This window comes from Puntigrus tetrazona, chromosome 13 (assembly GCF_018831695.1).
Source record: "Puntigrus tetrazona isolate hp1 chromosome 13, ASM1883169v1, whole genome shotgun sequence".
Taxonomy (NCBI): domain Eukaryota; kingdom Metazoa; phylum Chordata; class Actinopteri; order Cypriniformes; family Cyprinidae; genus Puntigrus; species Puntigrus tetrazona.
Window position 1 is genome coordinate 929,403 of NC_056711.1, and position 18,067 is coordinate 947,469.

Here is an 18,067-nt window from a genome sequence, read left to right on the forward strand (position 1 = left end):
CATTCAGAGTCCTTCAAGGCCTGACAGGTCAAGAAAAGAAGTCTGAAACAAAGGCACCTTATAACCATCATCTCCTCTCTTTTAGTTGTCAGATCAGCTTTGCTAGTCCTGCTGGTGAAATGGCATCCCCCTCCCCAGCTGCCACAAGGTGCTTCTTCATGTCCTGTCAAAGGAATCTTTTATTCTATTTGCTCAGCATTAACATGTCACATTTATTGATCAGGCTCTTTATCTGGCCACAGCATGGCACGCCGCTACTGTACCCGCCGTTCTCTGATGTCTCAATGACATGGCTGACGACGTAATGCACATAATGCATGTATTAAATTGCACATAATGCGGAGGTGCGACCGTATGCGCGACAGGTAGATTGAGTCGGAGAGTTGTATGCGGTTAAGATCCTCTCATTTATGACAACGTTCTAGAATGTTTCACGTGATAGAAACATCCTTCACGCGAGGGCTTTCTCAACCAGTGAGAGCATAATATTGCATATTTAATAGCGGATGCAGTATGAATTCTCAACACTGTAAAGTGCAGAAGTGTACCAATACTATATGACGGCATATATAAAACCACCTATAATAATAATGACTCGCGGTCTTTCCAGAGGGGATATATATGTGGGCCACAGTCCTTTTGCAAAAACCTGTGGGGAAAATGATGTCTCTCGCTACATGGGAATCTAGCATGTGCATAATATGTGCCGTGCTTGTCGTCGCCGTCTCCCACCAACCCGGACCTCCTGTTAAGAGTAACATTCAGACACAAACAAGTAACTTACCTCAGCTGGTTGAAGCTGAGATCTAATCTTCTTGCCATTTCTCCATACTTTGGCCCAAGAAAATCTGGAATGTCTTCCCAATCATGGCCAATGCAGGACACCTGCATCGATGCAAGGGAGAGCGGATAGAAGTATTATATAACAGTATTACTGTTCCTTCAAGAAACAGACTTCTTAAACATTATATTGAACTGATGGGAGATTAAAAATATATTTGTGACTTAATAATAATTTACATACAACTGTTGTGTGAATGAAGCCATTGTTAACAACAATTAAAGAGGTTTTTAATAAATATTTGCAATTGTACTTTTATAGAGTTCACCTGCGACACAGAAAATATATTTATAGAAATATATCCTCCGTTTTTACCTATATGAAACCGCATGGCTTGACAAAAAAACAAACGCACACTTTGTGGCGTTGGTGTGTGTACTGGCTGAATACACAATAACGCAGGTCACAGGACGGCGTGTTTCAGTATTTCACTTACCTGACTCCCATTCACTACAACCACTGACTCGTTGTACGCCATTGTAGCCAAATGACAGTTCAGAAGCAGAGCAGCATCAAACGAGGACCACCACAAACGTTTTTTCAGCTCATAAGACTGAAACGGGTTGTTTAGGTTTTCAAGATAAACTTTTAAACTACTCTCCGGCTGGAGCTTCACTTCTTCCGCGTGCTCGTGTCAGCTGATCTGGGACGGAAGCACGCGCCACTTGTTCAATTGCTCAAATCTGCTTCAGCTGCTCATAACATCTTCCCGAGGATGTTTCCATGAAAATGTGGAAGTGGCACTGCTGCCAGCGGCACAGACAGCTCTTGCTTGAAAAAGTGAAGTGTTTTAATCACTGGGAGATTGGGCAGAGTCTGTGTTTAAAGTGTTATACAACGCGTAATAACGCGAAAGTCACATCTCGCTGTGTTATAATCTCGATAATCATATTTAACAGTCCCAGTCGTGTGCTCATATAATCGCCCGGGTTAAAATAACACATTAAAGCTTTATTGTTAGCGATGTGTTACAGAACAAGCAGGACGAGAGAGACGCGAGCGCCGTGACGTCGCCGAGGCTCCTCCCACAGGCGGAAGTTTTGGACGCTCAGACCGTGTGGAGACAAGTAGGGTCTCGTGTCTTGCGCTCGCGGTAGCGCACTTGAATAAAAGTATTTATGCTGCTAAAATGCGCTTCATAGGACGCCACTGGAAATGTATTTAAATGGTCGTCTTTGTAGAAAATAAAAGGATTTTGCCTGTAACTGTTCGTACCTGTCGTAGCGCATCGGAGCGCGTTTGTGTAATTTCAGGTAAAGTGGTTCATTGTGGTCTCTTTTTACCAAAGTTAATGAAAGGCGATGCTTTTTAATGCATGTTTGGCGTTTCTGAAGGAAGAGCCGTTTTTTTGAACGCTAGTTATTTTTATAGATGCTTTGGGGGGAAAAAGAAGAAAAAAGCAAGCGGACTAAAGCGCTCTGCGGCGTAGCGTTACGCAAAATACGCCGTTTTCCTATTTAAGGAATATACGTGTTGGTTGAATTTCCGCAATGTACTCATGTGAGTTTTTCTAAGCGCTAAAATACAATACTGTATTCTGTATTGGAACTGATTTTGCGTTGCTTTGCCGGCTCTTCTTCCCATCACTTAACGTCTAGTAACCCTTTCAAATTAATCTGTGTGACTCGAGGGGGGGGGGATCAGCGCGAAATGCTTTGTTTATTTCGACAAATCGTAACGTCCTAAAACTTTGACTGCAGAAAATGTTTCGCACAAGTGTTTTCGGCAGCTTTAGGCAGCCCTGTGAGTGACTTTATTTAGCCATGCATAAACGCGACGGTACGAAATATATGAAAGCGCATTTGCATTTAAATAATATGAATTATGACCCCCTCCCCTCCGAAATATGTTTCCGTTTAAGGGTGATACCGAGTGTTTGGGATCTGGTTCAGAAGCTCATTCGTCATGCAGACAATAAAGAGAAAATTTTTGCCCGGTGCTGGAAATTTATGGTTACCCTTCTCTGCCCTAATAACTCACGCGCGGTGTCACGCGCTGACAGCCCGCGCAGAAAACAGTCGCACATATCTTTACATACGAAAGAAACACCCTGCTTTCGGCTTGTTTAAAATGGCCGATATCAACACTGGTGTGTGTTTGAATCTGTATTAGCAGGGGGACTGATGCGGCAGCCTTTCCGCCTTCAAAAACGATGTGCGCAAACACGCGGCGTCGATGCCGCGATGAAAAGGCCGCTAAATTGTGATATTTCCTATTTGTTTCAAATCGACCGTGGGGTGTGCAAAATTGCAGGCTGGGCAAGCCGTGTGTCTTCCGAGCGGGGCCTGCGCGTTGGGCGGCTGAATAAATATTTCATCCTAAATATTAAAACACGCAAACCGCGTTAGAAAAGCCAAACGCGATCAGCAAATATCAATTTTTGGAGAGGGACGTGAATAATCGCCTCACACGTTTATACAGCCACGGGTTATATATGTATAATAGTGATGTTAAAAGTTATGTGTACTTGGGCAATTTGAGCAATGTTATTTGTTAAGAAGAGAGAGTAGTGTGTGTGTGTGTGTGTGTGGAGATTTAAGCGTATTAAATAAAGCCGCCTTTCAGGATTTAATTGGCAAGTTAGCAAAGTTTATTGTTCGCCGTAGATCAGCGTTATTTCAATGTGTCCGAGGTGCAAAATATACATTTCTTTCACGCTGATGACTGTCCACTCCAGGTTTTCTTGCTCTCCTAGATGACCTGTCAAGCGGATTACCGCAGAAAGAGATTAATGGTGGAGGCGGGTTGCAATAATAATCGTTTTGTTTGATGTGACAACTTTGATAGGCGTTGATTTACTTACAAACTGATAGGCTTTTAATTGAGCGCCTCCATCCAGCGAGAGATGAAAGGCAAGGCGCATTGAAAAGCTGCCCGATTGCCCCGGAGCCTCAATACTGATTAGCCGTCTCAGCGGTGAATAGTTCAAGGCATTTTAAACTTCTTTTCTCAAAGGTCTGACACACCATTTCTCTCGCCTTTATGTCTTTCGGTATTGTCAAATAAAGTGAATAATTTTACCGTGCGTAAATAAAATTTTGCTGACGTGAATGGAGAAAACCGTCTGGACTTTTTTTCTTTATTATTATTATTTATGGTTGTTTGTTATTGCGTTCCCGTCGCTTTCAACATTCCTAGCGAGTCGAAGTTGCGCTGGTTTTCGCCCGGGGCGACGCGATGCCGGCGAAGTTCGCTTTCTGCGGAAAAACACGGGCCCGGAAAAACCCGAAAGTGCGCGCGAGGCGAGGAAGACGCGGTTTAGAAGTAGCTGTCACGTGCACCTGCCCGAAACTTGCTCTCTCTCTCGGTGCTTAAAAGAGACCTGGCCGCTCGCGGGGTCCGAGAATCGACTTTTCCTTTTTAATTCGCTCGCAGTGGAAAATGAGTAAATTAATAACTAATTAAATGACAGCGAAGGCAAAACACGAGGCGGTTTACGGCATATGCAATTGCTTGGTTGATTAATTAAAAAAAAAAAAGAGCTGTGTAGCCTAGAAAGTCAGCAAATAAATAAATCGTATTTTCCTCGTGTTTTGAAACTTTTAAAAAGTAAAACTGTTAAATAACGACACGTGTAAATCAGCCAAAAAGGCTCGTTAAAAGTACTTCGGAAATGTGTAAAAACGAGGTTGTTTTGCTTAGCAGCTGTAGCCTGTTGGATAAACGACTGGTTGTTGATTTTTCTATTTGTGCTTGGACGGGCTGAACGCGGGGAACGGATTGTCGGCTTTTAAACAAAAACCTTTTCCAAGCCGAATAAAGCGGAGAAACGACATGCCCCTCAAATTAAGTGACTCTTCTCCGGGATGCCGCTTTTGCCCTTTTCTCCGTCACTCGCGGCACATAATCAGCTTCAAAAGCTGACGTGAAGTAAGAAAGGGATTGACAGCGACTGACAAATAACTGATTGATTGCGGTCGGGCAGAATTGACAGTTGACGGAGGGGTGGGGATAGAAATAGAAGGGCGGTGTATATTATATTGAAAACATGTGACATTCGCATCCCTCTATCACTGCATTGGTCTGCTCTTGTCAACGCTTGTCTGATTGGGGAATTCAAACACTACGCGTTGATCTTGTGTTTATGGTTGGATTTTTTTTTTTTTTTTTTTGCAGCCCGCTCGCATAAGGTTGGCTTAACTCTAAAAAAACCACTAAATTTAATTTCTACCAAAAAAATGGGCTATTATTAAATCGAAAGGCCGCGCGGTTCCCAAAACGCGCGTCCGCGTGCGAACGTACGCGCAAACTAAATAATGAACCAACTTTACTCTCTTGCTTGTTTTTGATGACGGTTTTAATTAAAAGCGACGCTTGCTCTTATAAAACCACGCAAAGCAGACCAAGAACGAAGCCGTCGGGGGATATTACTATTATTATTTTCACGCTTAGTTCGTCTTTTTAAAAGACGGCAAGGTAACCTGTTCGTGGAAATTAATAACGAGCGGTTTAAATCTCGCTTCTTTTTTTTGACAGAGGAAGCGGCGCGTACGACAACCTGCATATTGCGCAAAATCTCCTCCCCCAAGTTGTCAAAATAGAGGCGCTTGCAGAAGGAGGAACGTCACATCCCCTTGACCCTCCAATCACCTCGGGGTCCCATTTGATTGGAAGGCGGCAAGGGCTTTAATCTCGGACTAATTCAGCTGCTTTTGAAGTGAAAATTTCTACCAGTTCTTGGTTTGGGAGGACAAGCGCGCGGACCTACGGGAAGAGACAGAGCGCGCGCTATGCCTGTGGTGTCACACGCGGCTCCGGATCTGCGATAGCCTCGCGCTCTGCCCCGCACGGATTATACCATTTATCTTTATTTCTGCTTTTCGAAAGAAGATTGCGTTTTTATTTATGAATCTGATAAATGAAATACCAACACAATACGTGAGAATTGGGTCATGATCACATCGCCCTCTGCTTCAAGAAATAGTGATACCGATCTAGTCTGGGAAAGCAGCAGCGGCAGCAGCTCTCGGAATAACAGCTCCGCGGTCGTCAGCAAGCCTTTTCTCCATTCCGTCCCTCCTTCGGACCCTTTACGGCAAGCTAACCGACTTCCCATAAAGATTTTGAAAATGCTTACTGCACGCACAGGACACATTTTGCACCCTGAATATCTCCAGCCGTTACCATCCACCCCGGTCAGTCCGATTGAGGTAAGACGCGCGTTCGCCGTTTTCTGTTAAGCTGTTCGTGTTTTTTATTAGCGCGAGTCCGCATTCTCTTTTTCTCGGAGAAATGACGGGACGTTACGGGAATCTTGGGTTAGACGTAGCGGAGCAGAACTGATAAAAAAAGACTAAAGCCTTATAACCAGCACGTTGTTTTATGCTGGCCGATTTCCCCGTTTAATTCATCTGCAAACGCGCGTTTGGCACGGGTTTTATTTTATTTTTTTATATACCGTTTCAGCCCGTTTTGCGCGATGCGCACATTCTCGGATCGCGTGAAATGGCCAAGCAGAAGAGACGAGTCGTTTGGCGAAGTTTTATTTGTTGTGCGTTGCGACGGATGGCTCGCGGTGACTGCGAGGTGTCTAAATCTCTTGTTTTTGTCTATCCTTGCAGCTCGACGCCAAGAAAAGTCCTCTGGCTCTTCTTGCGCAAACATGCTCTCAGATCGGTAAACCGGACCCTCCGCCCTCCTCCAAACTCTCCTCGGTAACATCAAACGGATCTAGCGAGAAAGAGTCGAAATCCGGCCCTTTAAAACTGAGCGACATCGGCGTGGAAGACAAATCCAGCTTCAAGCCGTACTCGAAGCCAGCGGATAAGAAGGACTCGTCCTCTGCGGTGTCTAACGGGGAGAAGTCTGGTTTCCGTGTGCCTAGCGCCACCTGCCAGCCGTTCACTCCCAGGACTGGCAGCCCTAATTCCAGCACCTCGGCTTCCCCGATGCCGTCAGACGGGAAGGGCGAGCGGGATGAAAAGAAAGAGTCTGATTGTAATAAAAACTGCACCTCGGACGGATCCGCGCCGACCAGCGTCAGCCACAGCAGGATAAGCGTGAGCTGTGCGGGAATTAACGTGGAAGTCAACCAGCACCAGGAAACCACGCCGGGATCCAAAGCGGCGACGTCGGAGTCCTCGTCGGTCACCTCCTCTTCCTCGGCCTCCGTCCTGGGGTCGGGACTTGTAGCCCCCGTTTCTCCGTACAAACCCGGGCAGACTGTTTTCCCTCTGCCCCCGGCCGGCATGACCTACCCTGGCAGCTTAGCGGGGGCCTACGCCGGCTACCCCCAGCACTTCCTGCCCCACGGTGGAAGTCTGGTCAACGCGCAGCTCGCCAGCTCGCTGGGCTGCAGCAAAGCCGGCTCGAGCCCCCTCGCCGGGGCGTCCCCTCCATCCATAATGTCTGCTAGCCTTTGTAGAGACCCTTATTGCTTGAGTTACCACTGTGCCAGCCATTTAGCCGGTGCGGCCGGTGCCTCCTGCACGCACGACTCTGCGGCCGCGGCCGCCGCGTCCGCTTTGAAGTCCGGATACCCACTCATGTACCCCACACACCCTTTACACGGCGTTCACTCCTCGCCGCCATCTTTTGGTGGACACCCTTTGTACCCCTATGGCTTCATGCTGCCCAACGACCCTCTACCGCATGTGTGTAACTGGGTGTCAGCTAACGGACCTTGTGACAAGCGTTTCTCGTCCTCCGAAGAACTTCTTAACCACCTGCGGACGCACACCGCGTTCACCGGGAGCGACAAGTTGATATCGGGTTATCCCAGTTCATCATCGTTAGCTAGCGCTGCCGCCGCGGCTATGGCGTGCCATATGCACATGCCGCCCTCAGGAGCCCCTGGGAGCCCCGGGACACTGGCACTCAGGAGCCCGCATCACGCGTTAGGACTAAGCAGCCGCTATCACCCGTATTCAAAGAGTCCGTTGCCTACTCCCGGCGCGCCGGTTCCGGTGCCTGCCGCCACCGGTCCTTATTACTCTCCCTATGCACTGTACGGTCAAAGACTCACCACAGCATCAGCGCTTGGATACCAGTAAAAAAAATAAAAAAATCCACACACATACACACATACACACACACACACACACAGACTTTGTCCAAATTTATAGATTATAAAGATTGAATATAAAGACTTTTATATCATCGCGCCACTGAAGGACTGGATCCGTGGACTCACTGTATTTATTTATGTCGGCTTAAAGCGGACGATAATACAAATGAAAATATTCGAGCAACTCAGAAGTGCATTACATTTGAATTGAACTCTGTAGATAACGTGAAACACATGTTAGAGTACTAATAAAATAGGGGTCTTCAGTTGGATGTTGATTTGGAATTGCTATGATTGTATTGTTCGTTATTATTTAATGTCTCATTGAAAAGAAGATAATTTACATGCATGTTTGTTTCTTAAATCCCAAAACTGTCCACATGATTTGAAATTGCCGTTATTTTTCAGGTGTACACCACGGAGAGAGAATTGGTATTTTTTGTATGTATTCTGGAAAATAAGAAACAATTCTGTTCCATATTTCTGTCTTCGGTATTCTTTAACTTAACATCACCAAACTAAATTCTGTCATTTTTAACTCTATTGGTTTTGCCGTTTTAAATACAAATCATGTCATTTCCAAGGTTTTTCAATTTTCCAAGGAACTGCGAATAAGAGTTCAAATTATGAATGCATTCGTCGGTGCCTGAGAGTTTTTATTTTTATTATTATTATTATTATTATTATTTTTTAAGGGTTGACCCAGAACAGCCTATATTAAAATACCGAGTAAACTATTTTAAGCAGAGACGCCACAAAACGTCTGAACTAATTTCAGCATGATTTTATTAATGTTGCGTTCAATATTATAAATGGGGGAAAATGGTTTATTTACAAATGCATGAACTGACACTTTATTTCATCTTAAGGAAAGGCGCTAAATTAATGGCACGTGGGCTATTATCGTCTATCATATTTACAAAGACACGAAATGTTTTCAGCATAACTTTTATTCGGACGATCCAAACGGCGTTCTCTTATTCGATTTAATGACAAAATCATATCGTCTCAGCGTGCATCGAGTTTTTATATTCTCTTAAAAACAGAAGCGGCTCTGTTAAATTCTGAACGTGCGTTAGTTGTGCTGCTGTCGAACAAAACTGTGTTTTGTAATACTTTAGACTCGTTTGCTGTAAGCTCATCATATGTTCAGGAAACGCCGTAGAAGACAATATTGAGAGTGCTTGGTTTTATAAATATGGCAAGAAGCCGCTTACAACATTTACTGTAGCTACGGATGATCCAATATAATAGTTTTTAATGTTTTAGGTGAATTAACGAGAGAAAAAAAGCATTGCAGCTCGTCCATATTTTTACACAAAGTCAAATATTTCAGAGTAGTCTAAAACGGTCAGCAATATTTTCATTCAGTGAGCAAACACAAACATTGTCATTAGACTAGACTTGTAAATCATACCTGTCATTTATTGAAACACTAGTTTCCAGCTAAGAAAAAAAAAATTGCATGATTTGCGTTTTATATTCAGGCCCATCCATCGATCTATGGTTTCTTTTATGTACGCTCACCAAATTATTTTCTCGACAAGTCGTTTATTTTGCGAAAATTAAACCAGCCTATTTATAGCCGATTATAATTAGTTTAACGAGTTTGTAACCAAAAGGGGGAGCGAGAAAAAAAAAATCCCTTTGAATGCTCGAGTAACGTTGCAAAAATAAAGGAACTTTCCAAAAAAAAAATAATAATAATAATGAAGCCGTGAGGTCTAGGTCTAGGCGTAAAATAATAAACGCTACTTTGATATTTTGTAGCGAGGTGAATAATGCGAAAGGCGTTTGATTCTGCAAATAGTGCTTTTATATTGTTCAAAAAATATATAGATTTTTTTTTTTTCGACTAAATGGCAACTTTGCAAAATACGCAGGCAACGAACCGGGCAGTATAACCTACACACCTAGGCTAAAATCTTAATTGCTTAAACCAATAAACGCCAAATTGGACGTATAATTTAATAATATACCCTCCTATATTAAATACAAAGCACAAATCGTCTCGCGACATTTTAAACGTTTTTATTTATTTTTTTTCGTTCTAACTTCTCACGCCTTGCACGCGGAAACAAACGCACTAAACTCACGCAGGCGGCATTTATTACAAACACGACGATAATTCAGTTCGGTAAACATCCCGCAGATCATTCATTTCTTGCGCGTGTTTTAAAAAGTATCCACGTATCCGTTACTTATCTTTTTAATTCTGCCATAAACGACAATTAACCGGGGAAGCGGATGTTAAATAATGCACAAATAAATGAACTACACGGCTTTCGCGAACTAAAGCAATAACTAATGACACGGGATTAATTAATGACTGTATTTACACTCCTAAAGCAGTTCATTAAAGATGGAAAACTTCACCCGCCTAGAAATGTCACAGACGCGGAGCAGCTAGACTGTGTTCTGGAGGCCCACACAAGCTTTAAACTGATGTAATGACGGTGAAAGAGAGCAATTTCCATTTTTACCCACATCATGGTGGCTGTGAGGAGGTCCCCGATGGAAAGCCATTCATCATGTGCCCCTCCTCCCGGGCCTGTCATCAGAGGAGCTAGCAGGCACATGTGTGCATAAATTACCCCGCTTGCCTTCTTCCACTGCTGTTCGCTGTGGCTAAGGAGTATAAAGAGGAACAGAACTCCACCGCCCGCCAGTAAAGCACGACTTACGCCACCGATCGGCCCCGCGACGGGCCATAAATAAAGCCAATACCTTCCACAGTGGTCTGGCGTGAGGTGCCGGGCAACAGCAATCCGGGGAAAGAGTCCGATCGGAGCGCCGGATTGACCCGTGACAACGGAAGATGGGTCCGGGTCCCTCGGCCTCACCTCTGAGCTGAAACATTGAAACACTGAAACATTTCGCCAGCCTTACCAAAACCGAGACCCCCGAGACGCAGGGGCCCTCAAAAACACACTTCGTTGGATTAGGTTTTCGTCAGGCGTGTAAGAAGCGGTTAGTGGCAAAATAAAAGTTTCACATCTGCGCTCCGTAATAAAGGTTACTGCATTTGACCCAAAAAAAAAAAAAAAAAAAAAGAGACAGATTTGCTTATTGCATTTTAAGACAACTGGGTCAAATCGACTGGGTTCTCAGTAACAGCTTTGCTGCAAAACAGTGTCTTTGGAACGACTGATATTGTTTTTTGCACAACGCAGACTTTCAAAAACAAACTACAAAATATATATCTGCGCGTGTGTCGATTTCACGAATGCTGTAATTCAGTAGAAACACGATTAACGTTGAATCAAATGTGCTATTTGTAGGAGAAAGGCTGAAAGACTATATAAAACCCAATATTCTTTGTTATTTACCACTTTTTTTTTTAACGTTGTGCTGGGACTCTCAACAGAACATGGTTAATAATTAACATGTGCACGGTGTATAGCCACACCTTAGGTTTCATGCCAGAGGTGCTAAAAAAAACTAATTGCACTGGTAGAGATGCATGGCTGATTTATGGACCGCGCTGAGGAGGCTGTGCCAAGGTATGCTGACACACGAGGCCTTCCTGCTCTGAATCTACCCTTTTACTGGAGCTGCTATAAACCCACTTACCGCTGAAAGCCGGACTTTAGAAGACACCTGGACTGCCACCGCTGATTTGCACTTCACTCTTTTATTAAATAGCACAAAATTACTACTGACACCAATGTAATTACTAGGCGTGTGATAAAATAAACAGACACGCTGTAGTCTGACATGGCAATACTATGCTTTGAGCAACAGCTGTGTCAATATGTGAGTGCCACGCAAATGCTAAACTTCTAGACATAAGTCAGAGACACTTATGTCTCTCTCTCTCTCATGCAAGTGGCTTGATTTATGGGATTATGGGATTGAGACAAAATCCCTTTTAGCTGCGATAAGGGCGATTATCATTACAATCTTTCATACGAGGTAGATGTTTTTGTTTGACGGCCTAACTACAGGCCCACTAGCTTTTACGTAACGCACATAAAGCGCTCGAAAATGCGCTTTACTTTAACCTTGGAAAGCGCAGAACTTTTTTTTTTCTTGTTGTTGTTCCGCGCGGCGCATACAAACGTCTTCCCAAAAGGCGATCAATCGGCTGCGACGCACAGACGCTATCTCCGAGCGTGATTGACGTTGACACGGGGAGGGTGGAAATGACCACAGCTTTTTGTGATTGCGGTAATGAAGCCATAAACCGAGTAGCATGAAATGAAGCAGGAGCTCCGCGATTTAATCAGCTCATAAACAGATCCACTGCATCAAGCAAATGACGTTATTACCCATCTGAAGTAAATCTTGCTAATCTCCAGAGATAAAATCAACATCATCAATGGTCACATGTCATATTCATCAATGCTAAATGGTCCCCTTTTGACAGATTAATCCCGGCCGTGGCTCCCAGGGAGAGTGGTAATGGAGACCCAGGCAAACAATTCGCTCTTTGAACGCATCGGGCTCGTCGGCGCGCTCGCACGCGCTCTCTCTCCCTCATTGATTTACAAATTCAAAGTGCTCATCAAGGTGAGATAGGCCCAAAGAAAAATGGCTTCCGTGACGGCTTGTCATTCAAAGGGCCCGCGTTGCGAGGCACCTTCTTGTGCTTTAAGTGCCTAATTGAGGTCATTTACAGCAGCTCTCGGGGCTCTGCTATCATATCTCAATGCCTGTTTCATTTGCACATTTTGGGGTTTTGACAAAGAATATTTTATGGAAATGAGACCATTCTCTGAGAATACTTAATGGGTTTTTTCGTAAAGAGCCCAGTGATGGCTCGGATGTCTGTCGATGATAAATAGCTGAAGAGATTTCTAAGACGAGCTTGTAGTGGCGAGACCATGTGCTTGCGTTCGCACGTCTCCGTGTCTTTATTTTGCTCGACCAAACTTCTGCGCGGTCACAATAATTACTGAGGGTCAGGAACATTTTATAAATGTAGGCCGTGTTTCAGTAATGCCGCGTGTAACGTTGGACAGTTCATTGATAGCCTGATGAATTCGCTATTTATTTTTTGTCTCATCAAAACCATTTGTTTATATTTATGCGTTTGGTAGACGGTTTTAACCTGACAACCTACATTTCAACCCATGTTTTTTTTTTTGCTAGCGCCATCTATTTCTGCTGTTTTGCGCTTTTAATGCACATCTAAACGCCGTGCCTCGTGTTGTATTCCAAACAATTATTATTGTTATTGGTTATCAATTTTAGCCCGATTGAGATGCAGAGGACATTGAAGGATCGCGTAGAACCACGACTCTCAATCGTGGTGGGGTTTTTTTTGTTGTTGTTCTGCTTCTGTCAATTTTTAATATGCGGTTTTAGCACGGTACGGCAACTGCTCAAGCGTCCATATATGCTCCTCATAGCTGTGTGAAAAAAAGTTTATAAACGGAACAGTTCGTCTGAGCTAAGAAATTAAGAGAGAAAGAGAGGTGCGAGGAACAAGATTAAGAACTGCTGCTTTAGAACATCGGTTTTAAAACTTGTGAATATATTAGAATCTTTAGAAGACAGAATTGCGATTTATATATAAATATTTTTAGTGCACACTAGTTTTCTTCTCCTTAAAGAAGCACAACGTGGGTTCGCCCCTTTCCTTCCATAGTCCCGGGGGGCGGGGTTTATCTGGGTTCGTGACGTAATGGACCCGGGAAGTAACTGGTTGTAGTCTCTACAAGTTTGTAGGCATTAAACTTACAGAATTTTAAAAGACCGTATCTGTTAGCATTGAACTTTAAGTGCTGAAAGATATTGTTTATGCTCAAACTTTACGCACTAACATCAAAAAGTGATGACTGATGACTAATTAAAAATATATAATATTTATTATACATGCTTTAGTGTTGTTAGATTCATTAATATATATTTAAAGTATATTATACTGCTTTAGTGTCGTTAGACACATTAATATATATCAAATTATGTCTTAGTATGTCTTTTATTTTGTTAGCAATAAACAGAATAATGTACAGTCAGTTGATAATTACATTACAGGAATCCATATAATCTGCATACTAAGTATATGCTATTCTGGTAGCGTTCAGCTTTTTGGAGGGTGAAGTGTAGATATTAATCTTTGTTTCAGAACGATCCTGTGAACTGTAGACGCACTCAAACAGGAATGTAACAGCTCATTGAATCTGTTCTTTGCACTCATGCACATTGTCATTCTTGGGAGCACTTTTTTAAGCACACTTCTGATTATAATAAAATTACATGCCATGCTCTTTGTGAGGTTGTTAAAACATGTGCACAAAGCGATGAAAGTTCATTTTCTTGAGCAGACACTGAATAATATTAGCAACCGAATTTCCATTCAGGACGGATGCCATGACAGACCTAATGATGGACTGTCAACAGGCCTCGCTGGTGATGCTAATATCAGAGATGTTGTGAGGAATGATCTTTCTGATCTGCTCAGATATACGCAGAATTGAAATTTCAATATGCAAGACTAAAGTGATTTCTGACAGCTTTATCTGGCAAGTTGATATCAGACATTAAACTATAACAAACAGCAGCATTTCTCTGGCAGTTCAGACTCCTGACTCCTGACCTCGCTTACAAGGCATGGCTTTTGTATGCTAACGTTGCGTCTAATCAAAGGAAACAGTCTAGACTATATTTTTTAAGCTTGTTTTCGCAGAGCTGGTTATGATGCCTTTACACATCACGCACTGCGCAGAAATATTTGAAGATGCTGGCCGTGTTGAGCGCCGCGCAGCCAAACTAATGGATCTGACCAAGAGACAAATGGGTCCAGACACGCAGCAACACAGCCTGAGGAAATATGGACCTTCACATCATTTTTATTGCTTTAATGCATTTTAGTGTTAACTGCAAAGTAGGAGCTCAAAATTACTCTCAGTCCTGCTTTGCTTGTGCCCTACAGACAAAGACGCAACTTGATGAAAATAACACGTGGGCCACATGGGTGTTTTGCATGAAAATAAAGCAATTACCTTTGTGAAAAAGCTTTGTGTGAGTAGAGGAAGACTTAGATATGTTATTACTTATCTCATCTCTTGGAATATAATTGGCAGGGCTCTGTGCGTGCAACCGGGAAGAAAATGTTAATGCATTCTTCCAACAATGCAATGAAAAGCGGTTACGATGCTTCCCGGGGCAAAGTATTATGCCTATTCGAAAGGTCGAATTTGCTTGAGTGTATTAGTGTACGAGTTGTGTTTGTAGCGAATAAGAAAGTGACGCTTGATACATAACTGCACTTTGGAAAACACGAGTGATAATTCATCAAAAAGCCAAAGGTCTATCAATCAAAAGCGTCATGACAACGAAATCATAGTGTACGGCGGCTTTGCCAAACTTTAAAACGAGATGCTTTTAAATATCGCTAAAAATACCGCCTTAGTCAATTCGCCGACGTCGATGTGCTCAACAGCCGTCCGGAGTGAATTAGCATAGCATATCATATAATTACTGAATAAATGAGTGCGCATTAAGGAATCATCTGGCAGTGGGATTCTTTCCCCCTACCATGCTTTTTCGCCTCCGACTATCTTCCTGACAGTTTATTTCTCTCGGCTTACTGGGGGCAAACACCTGTGTCTCCTCTTAAAGCAGTCTGCTTCTGACAGGCTGTGTGGAGCTTCTCCCTTCGGCTCGGACACATCTGGTGGGAGATCACAACTCCAGCAGTGTCTCCATGCGCACATCCATCAGCCCTCAGCCATACGCTCACACGCATATGTATATGCTATGGTCATATGCTCAGCTTAATATGGCAAAATAATATAAGTTGGGGCAAAAGAATTAAGACATGACTTGCTACAACCACTGTAATGGATGTTGAAGGTGAAGTGTTATTTCCACTGCCCCTTTTTGCCACTGCTTGACCAGACAGATGTGTGTGTATATATATATATATATATATATATATATATATATATATATATATATATATATATATATATATATATACACACACATAAATATTCCATTATAATTCATTGCATTTATATGGAAATGTTTGTATATACATTTCTTCATATATATATATATATATATATATATATATATATATATATATATATATATATATATATATATATATATATATATAATGTAATCAATTATAATGGCCATTCAAAAGATTGGGGTCAGTAAAAATTGTAAAAAAAAAAAAAAAAAAAAATATATATATATATATATAATAGATAGATAACTGATCAACAGTTGTAGTTCAGTTATATTGTTACAGAATGTTTTTAAACTGTTCTTTTATTTTAACATTTATTTTACTGAACAATTCTGAAACAATACGTCTCACATTTCAACAAACACAAGCAGCACAATAATTAAACTAAATAGTTTAGTTTAAATATTTAATTTAATAAATCGAATTAAATATTAAGTAATGTTTATTGAGCATGAAAATCACATTAGAATAATTTCTGATGGATCATGTGACTTGAGACTGGAGTAATATGCTGAAAATTCAGCTTTGCATCACAGGAATAAATTAGTGTCTAAAATAAGTTGAAATAAAAAGTTGTAATAATATTTCATAACATTACTTTTAGAATAATTTCTGGTGGATCACGTGACAATTAAGTAATGGCCACTGAAAAGTAAAAAAAACAATAATAAAATGATACAATAACACAGCACTATTAAAATCTAATAAAATGTTATATTCAAATGTACAATTATACATACAATTATAAAGCACATTTCAGAATACGGTTTTTATAAATATGTTTGTTTTTATTGATTATTTTATTTATTATTATTATTATTTGGTGGTTTTTCTCTGGTCAAAAAAAACACAGCTTTTTTGCTCGATTCTTCCTTTAAAATCGTAACATAATCTTCCAGACCCCCGAACTTTTAAGCTGCAGTCTATAACCTTTCCGCCGAACTATTTATAAATTAGATATTTCTAAGCAGCATTTTGCAGCTTTTTACGCTATCCATCGGAGCGCTTGAGAAATGACCTGAAGTGAGTACATGGTATCTGCCCTCCATGCATCATCCACACGTCTCGCTCACAGGGGGAGGTGGTGGAGCCTCCACCTGCTACGGTATCCTTGACCCCGCTCACCCCGCGTACTTCAGCACGGAACCGTGTATCATGACCTCCCACAGATAGCTGCCGCCTCTCTGAAGAGTACAACCACAATTCATTGGCACTCAGTGCAGTCATCTGCAGCTGCACGCCATATGGAGCTGGGTCTGGAAGCTTCTATTGCTGCTCAAGTGGGCATATGTGGCCCGTATTAAACCTAGAAGTACTGAAAAGAATGCGTTATGGGGGTATTTGTGTAGGTTGAGCTTTATACGGGATCTTATTACTAGAACTTGCGTTTTAGATGAAGGATTAAGTTTGAGAAAGTACATGTGGGGGCATAATAGCTCCTCCTATAGGCAAATTCCGATTTCTTTAAGGTGTTCCCAGAGCACATAAGCGTTTAGGCAATCTAATAAAAGAAGTGAAAGAAGAAACATATATTTGTTAATTCAAGTCTCATGAATCATTTTAATCTAGTTACACAGCCATGCGCTTTTTTTCAATTTGAAACCACGTCAATCTTACATCATATGTCTAGAGTTATTATTTTGCATTTGCAGTGGCACAGATTTGAAAAATGTCCAAAGACAAATTCCTATTTTGACAAGCATCACATTTCCCCCTATGGGTGGGTGGAAAAGATTGATGGGCTGTCACTCAAACGGAGCGGATGATGACAGGTTGTCATGTTGAGGCGTTGACATGGTACGGGAATAAATCAGAGCAAATTATAAATGTAATATTTGAACACTCACGATAAGAGAGAATAATATTCGTGCAGCGTAATGTTTGGTTCTGCTGCTTATAATTTAATATTTAATTTAATGCAAATTTAATGAGGCCTCTCCTGTGTTAATGTCACATATACTCTGTCTCCGCTTTAGTCTTCAGCCGCTTTGAGCCGAACAGATTTTTCCTTTAAGGTGCGCGCGCAGGACCCTTTCAAGTGTCATTCCCACCAAGCCCAAAAAGTACAATGACATTCGTACCTTGTAATGCGGGCCGAGGCACAATGAGGCATGCCAATAACCTTCAGCGGAAAAAGCCTCCGCGGAGAGCACGCGTAGCACTCCAAGGAAGATCATTCATAATTAGTCTTGACGAATTACTTGTGACAGAACAGTAAAATGCAGAGAGGTTTTAGCTGGCCTCTGGCTTTTAGCATGTAATGCACTCAATGTTAACAGTGCGCACGTTTGCC

The 18,067-nt window shown here is 42.1% G+C and overlaps 2 protein-coding genes and 1 long non-coding RNA gene across 5 annotated transcripts in view; 1 reads left to right on the top strand and 2 right to left on the bottom strand.

Annotated features, from left to right (window-relative positions):
* The window catches only part of lrmda (leucine rich melanocyte differentiation associated), a 243,597-nt gene extending 241,994 nt beyond the window's left edge, over window positions 1-1,603 (bottom strand). The window contains exons 1-2 of one of the 3 annotated variants that reach the window (XM_043256215.1): window positions 1,278-1,596; window positions 785-885 (exon numbers count right to left, since the gene is read on the bottom strand). In XM_043256215.1, the coding sequence (XP_043112150.1) occupies window positions 785-885; window positions 1,278-1,319 (143 nt within the window). In that variant the 5' untranslated portion in view covers window positions 1,320-1,596. Of the gene's footprint in view, window positions 1-784; window positions 886-1,277 lie in introns of all 3 variants that reach the window. The other 2 variants (XM_043256213.1, XM_043256216.1) reach the window with 2 other exon arrangements.
* Window positions 1,604-1,909: 306 nt separating this feature from the next.
* znf503 (zinc finger protein 503) lies at window positions 1,910-8,327 on the top strand. Its single transcript, XM_043256149.1, has 3 exons — window positions 1,910-2,094; window positions 5,318-5,991; window positions 6,403-8,327. The coding sequence occupies exons 2-3, from the start codon at window positions 5,734-5,736 to the stop codon at window positions 7,831-7,833; spliced, it is 1,689 nt and encodes a 562-aa protein (XP_043112084.1). The 5' UTR covers window positions 1,910-2,094; window positions 5,318-5,733; the 3' UTR covers window positions 7,834-8,327.
* Window positions 3,409-5,321, bottom strand: LOC122356996. The gene is made up of 2 exons (XR_006252407.1): window positions 3,645-5,321; window positions 3,409-3,541 (listed from the first exon to the last, which is right to left on the bottom strand). It is a non-coding gene; the product is annotated as an uncharacterized LOC122356996 (long non-coding RNA).
* Window positions 8,328-18,067: the final 9,740 nt, after the last annotated feature.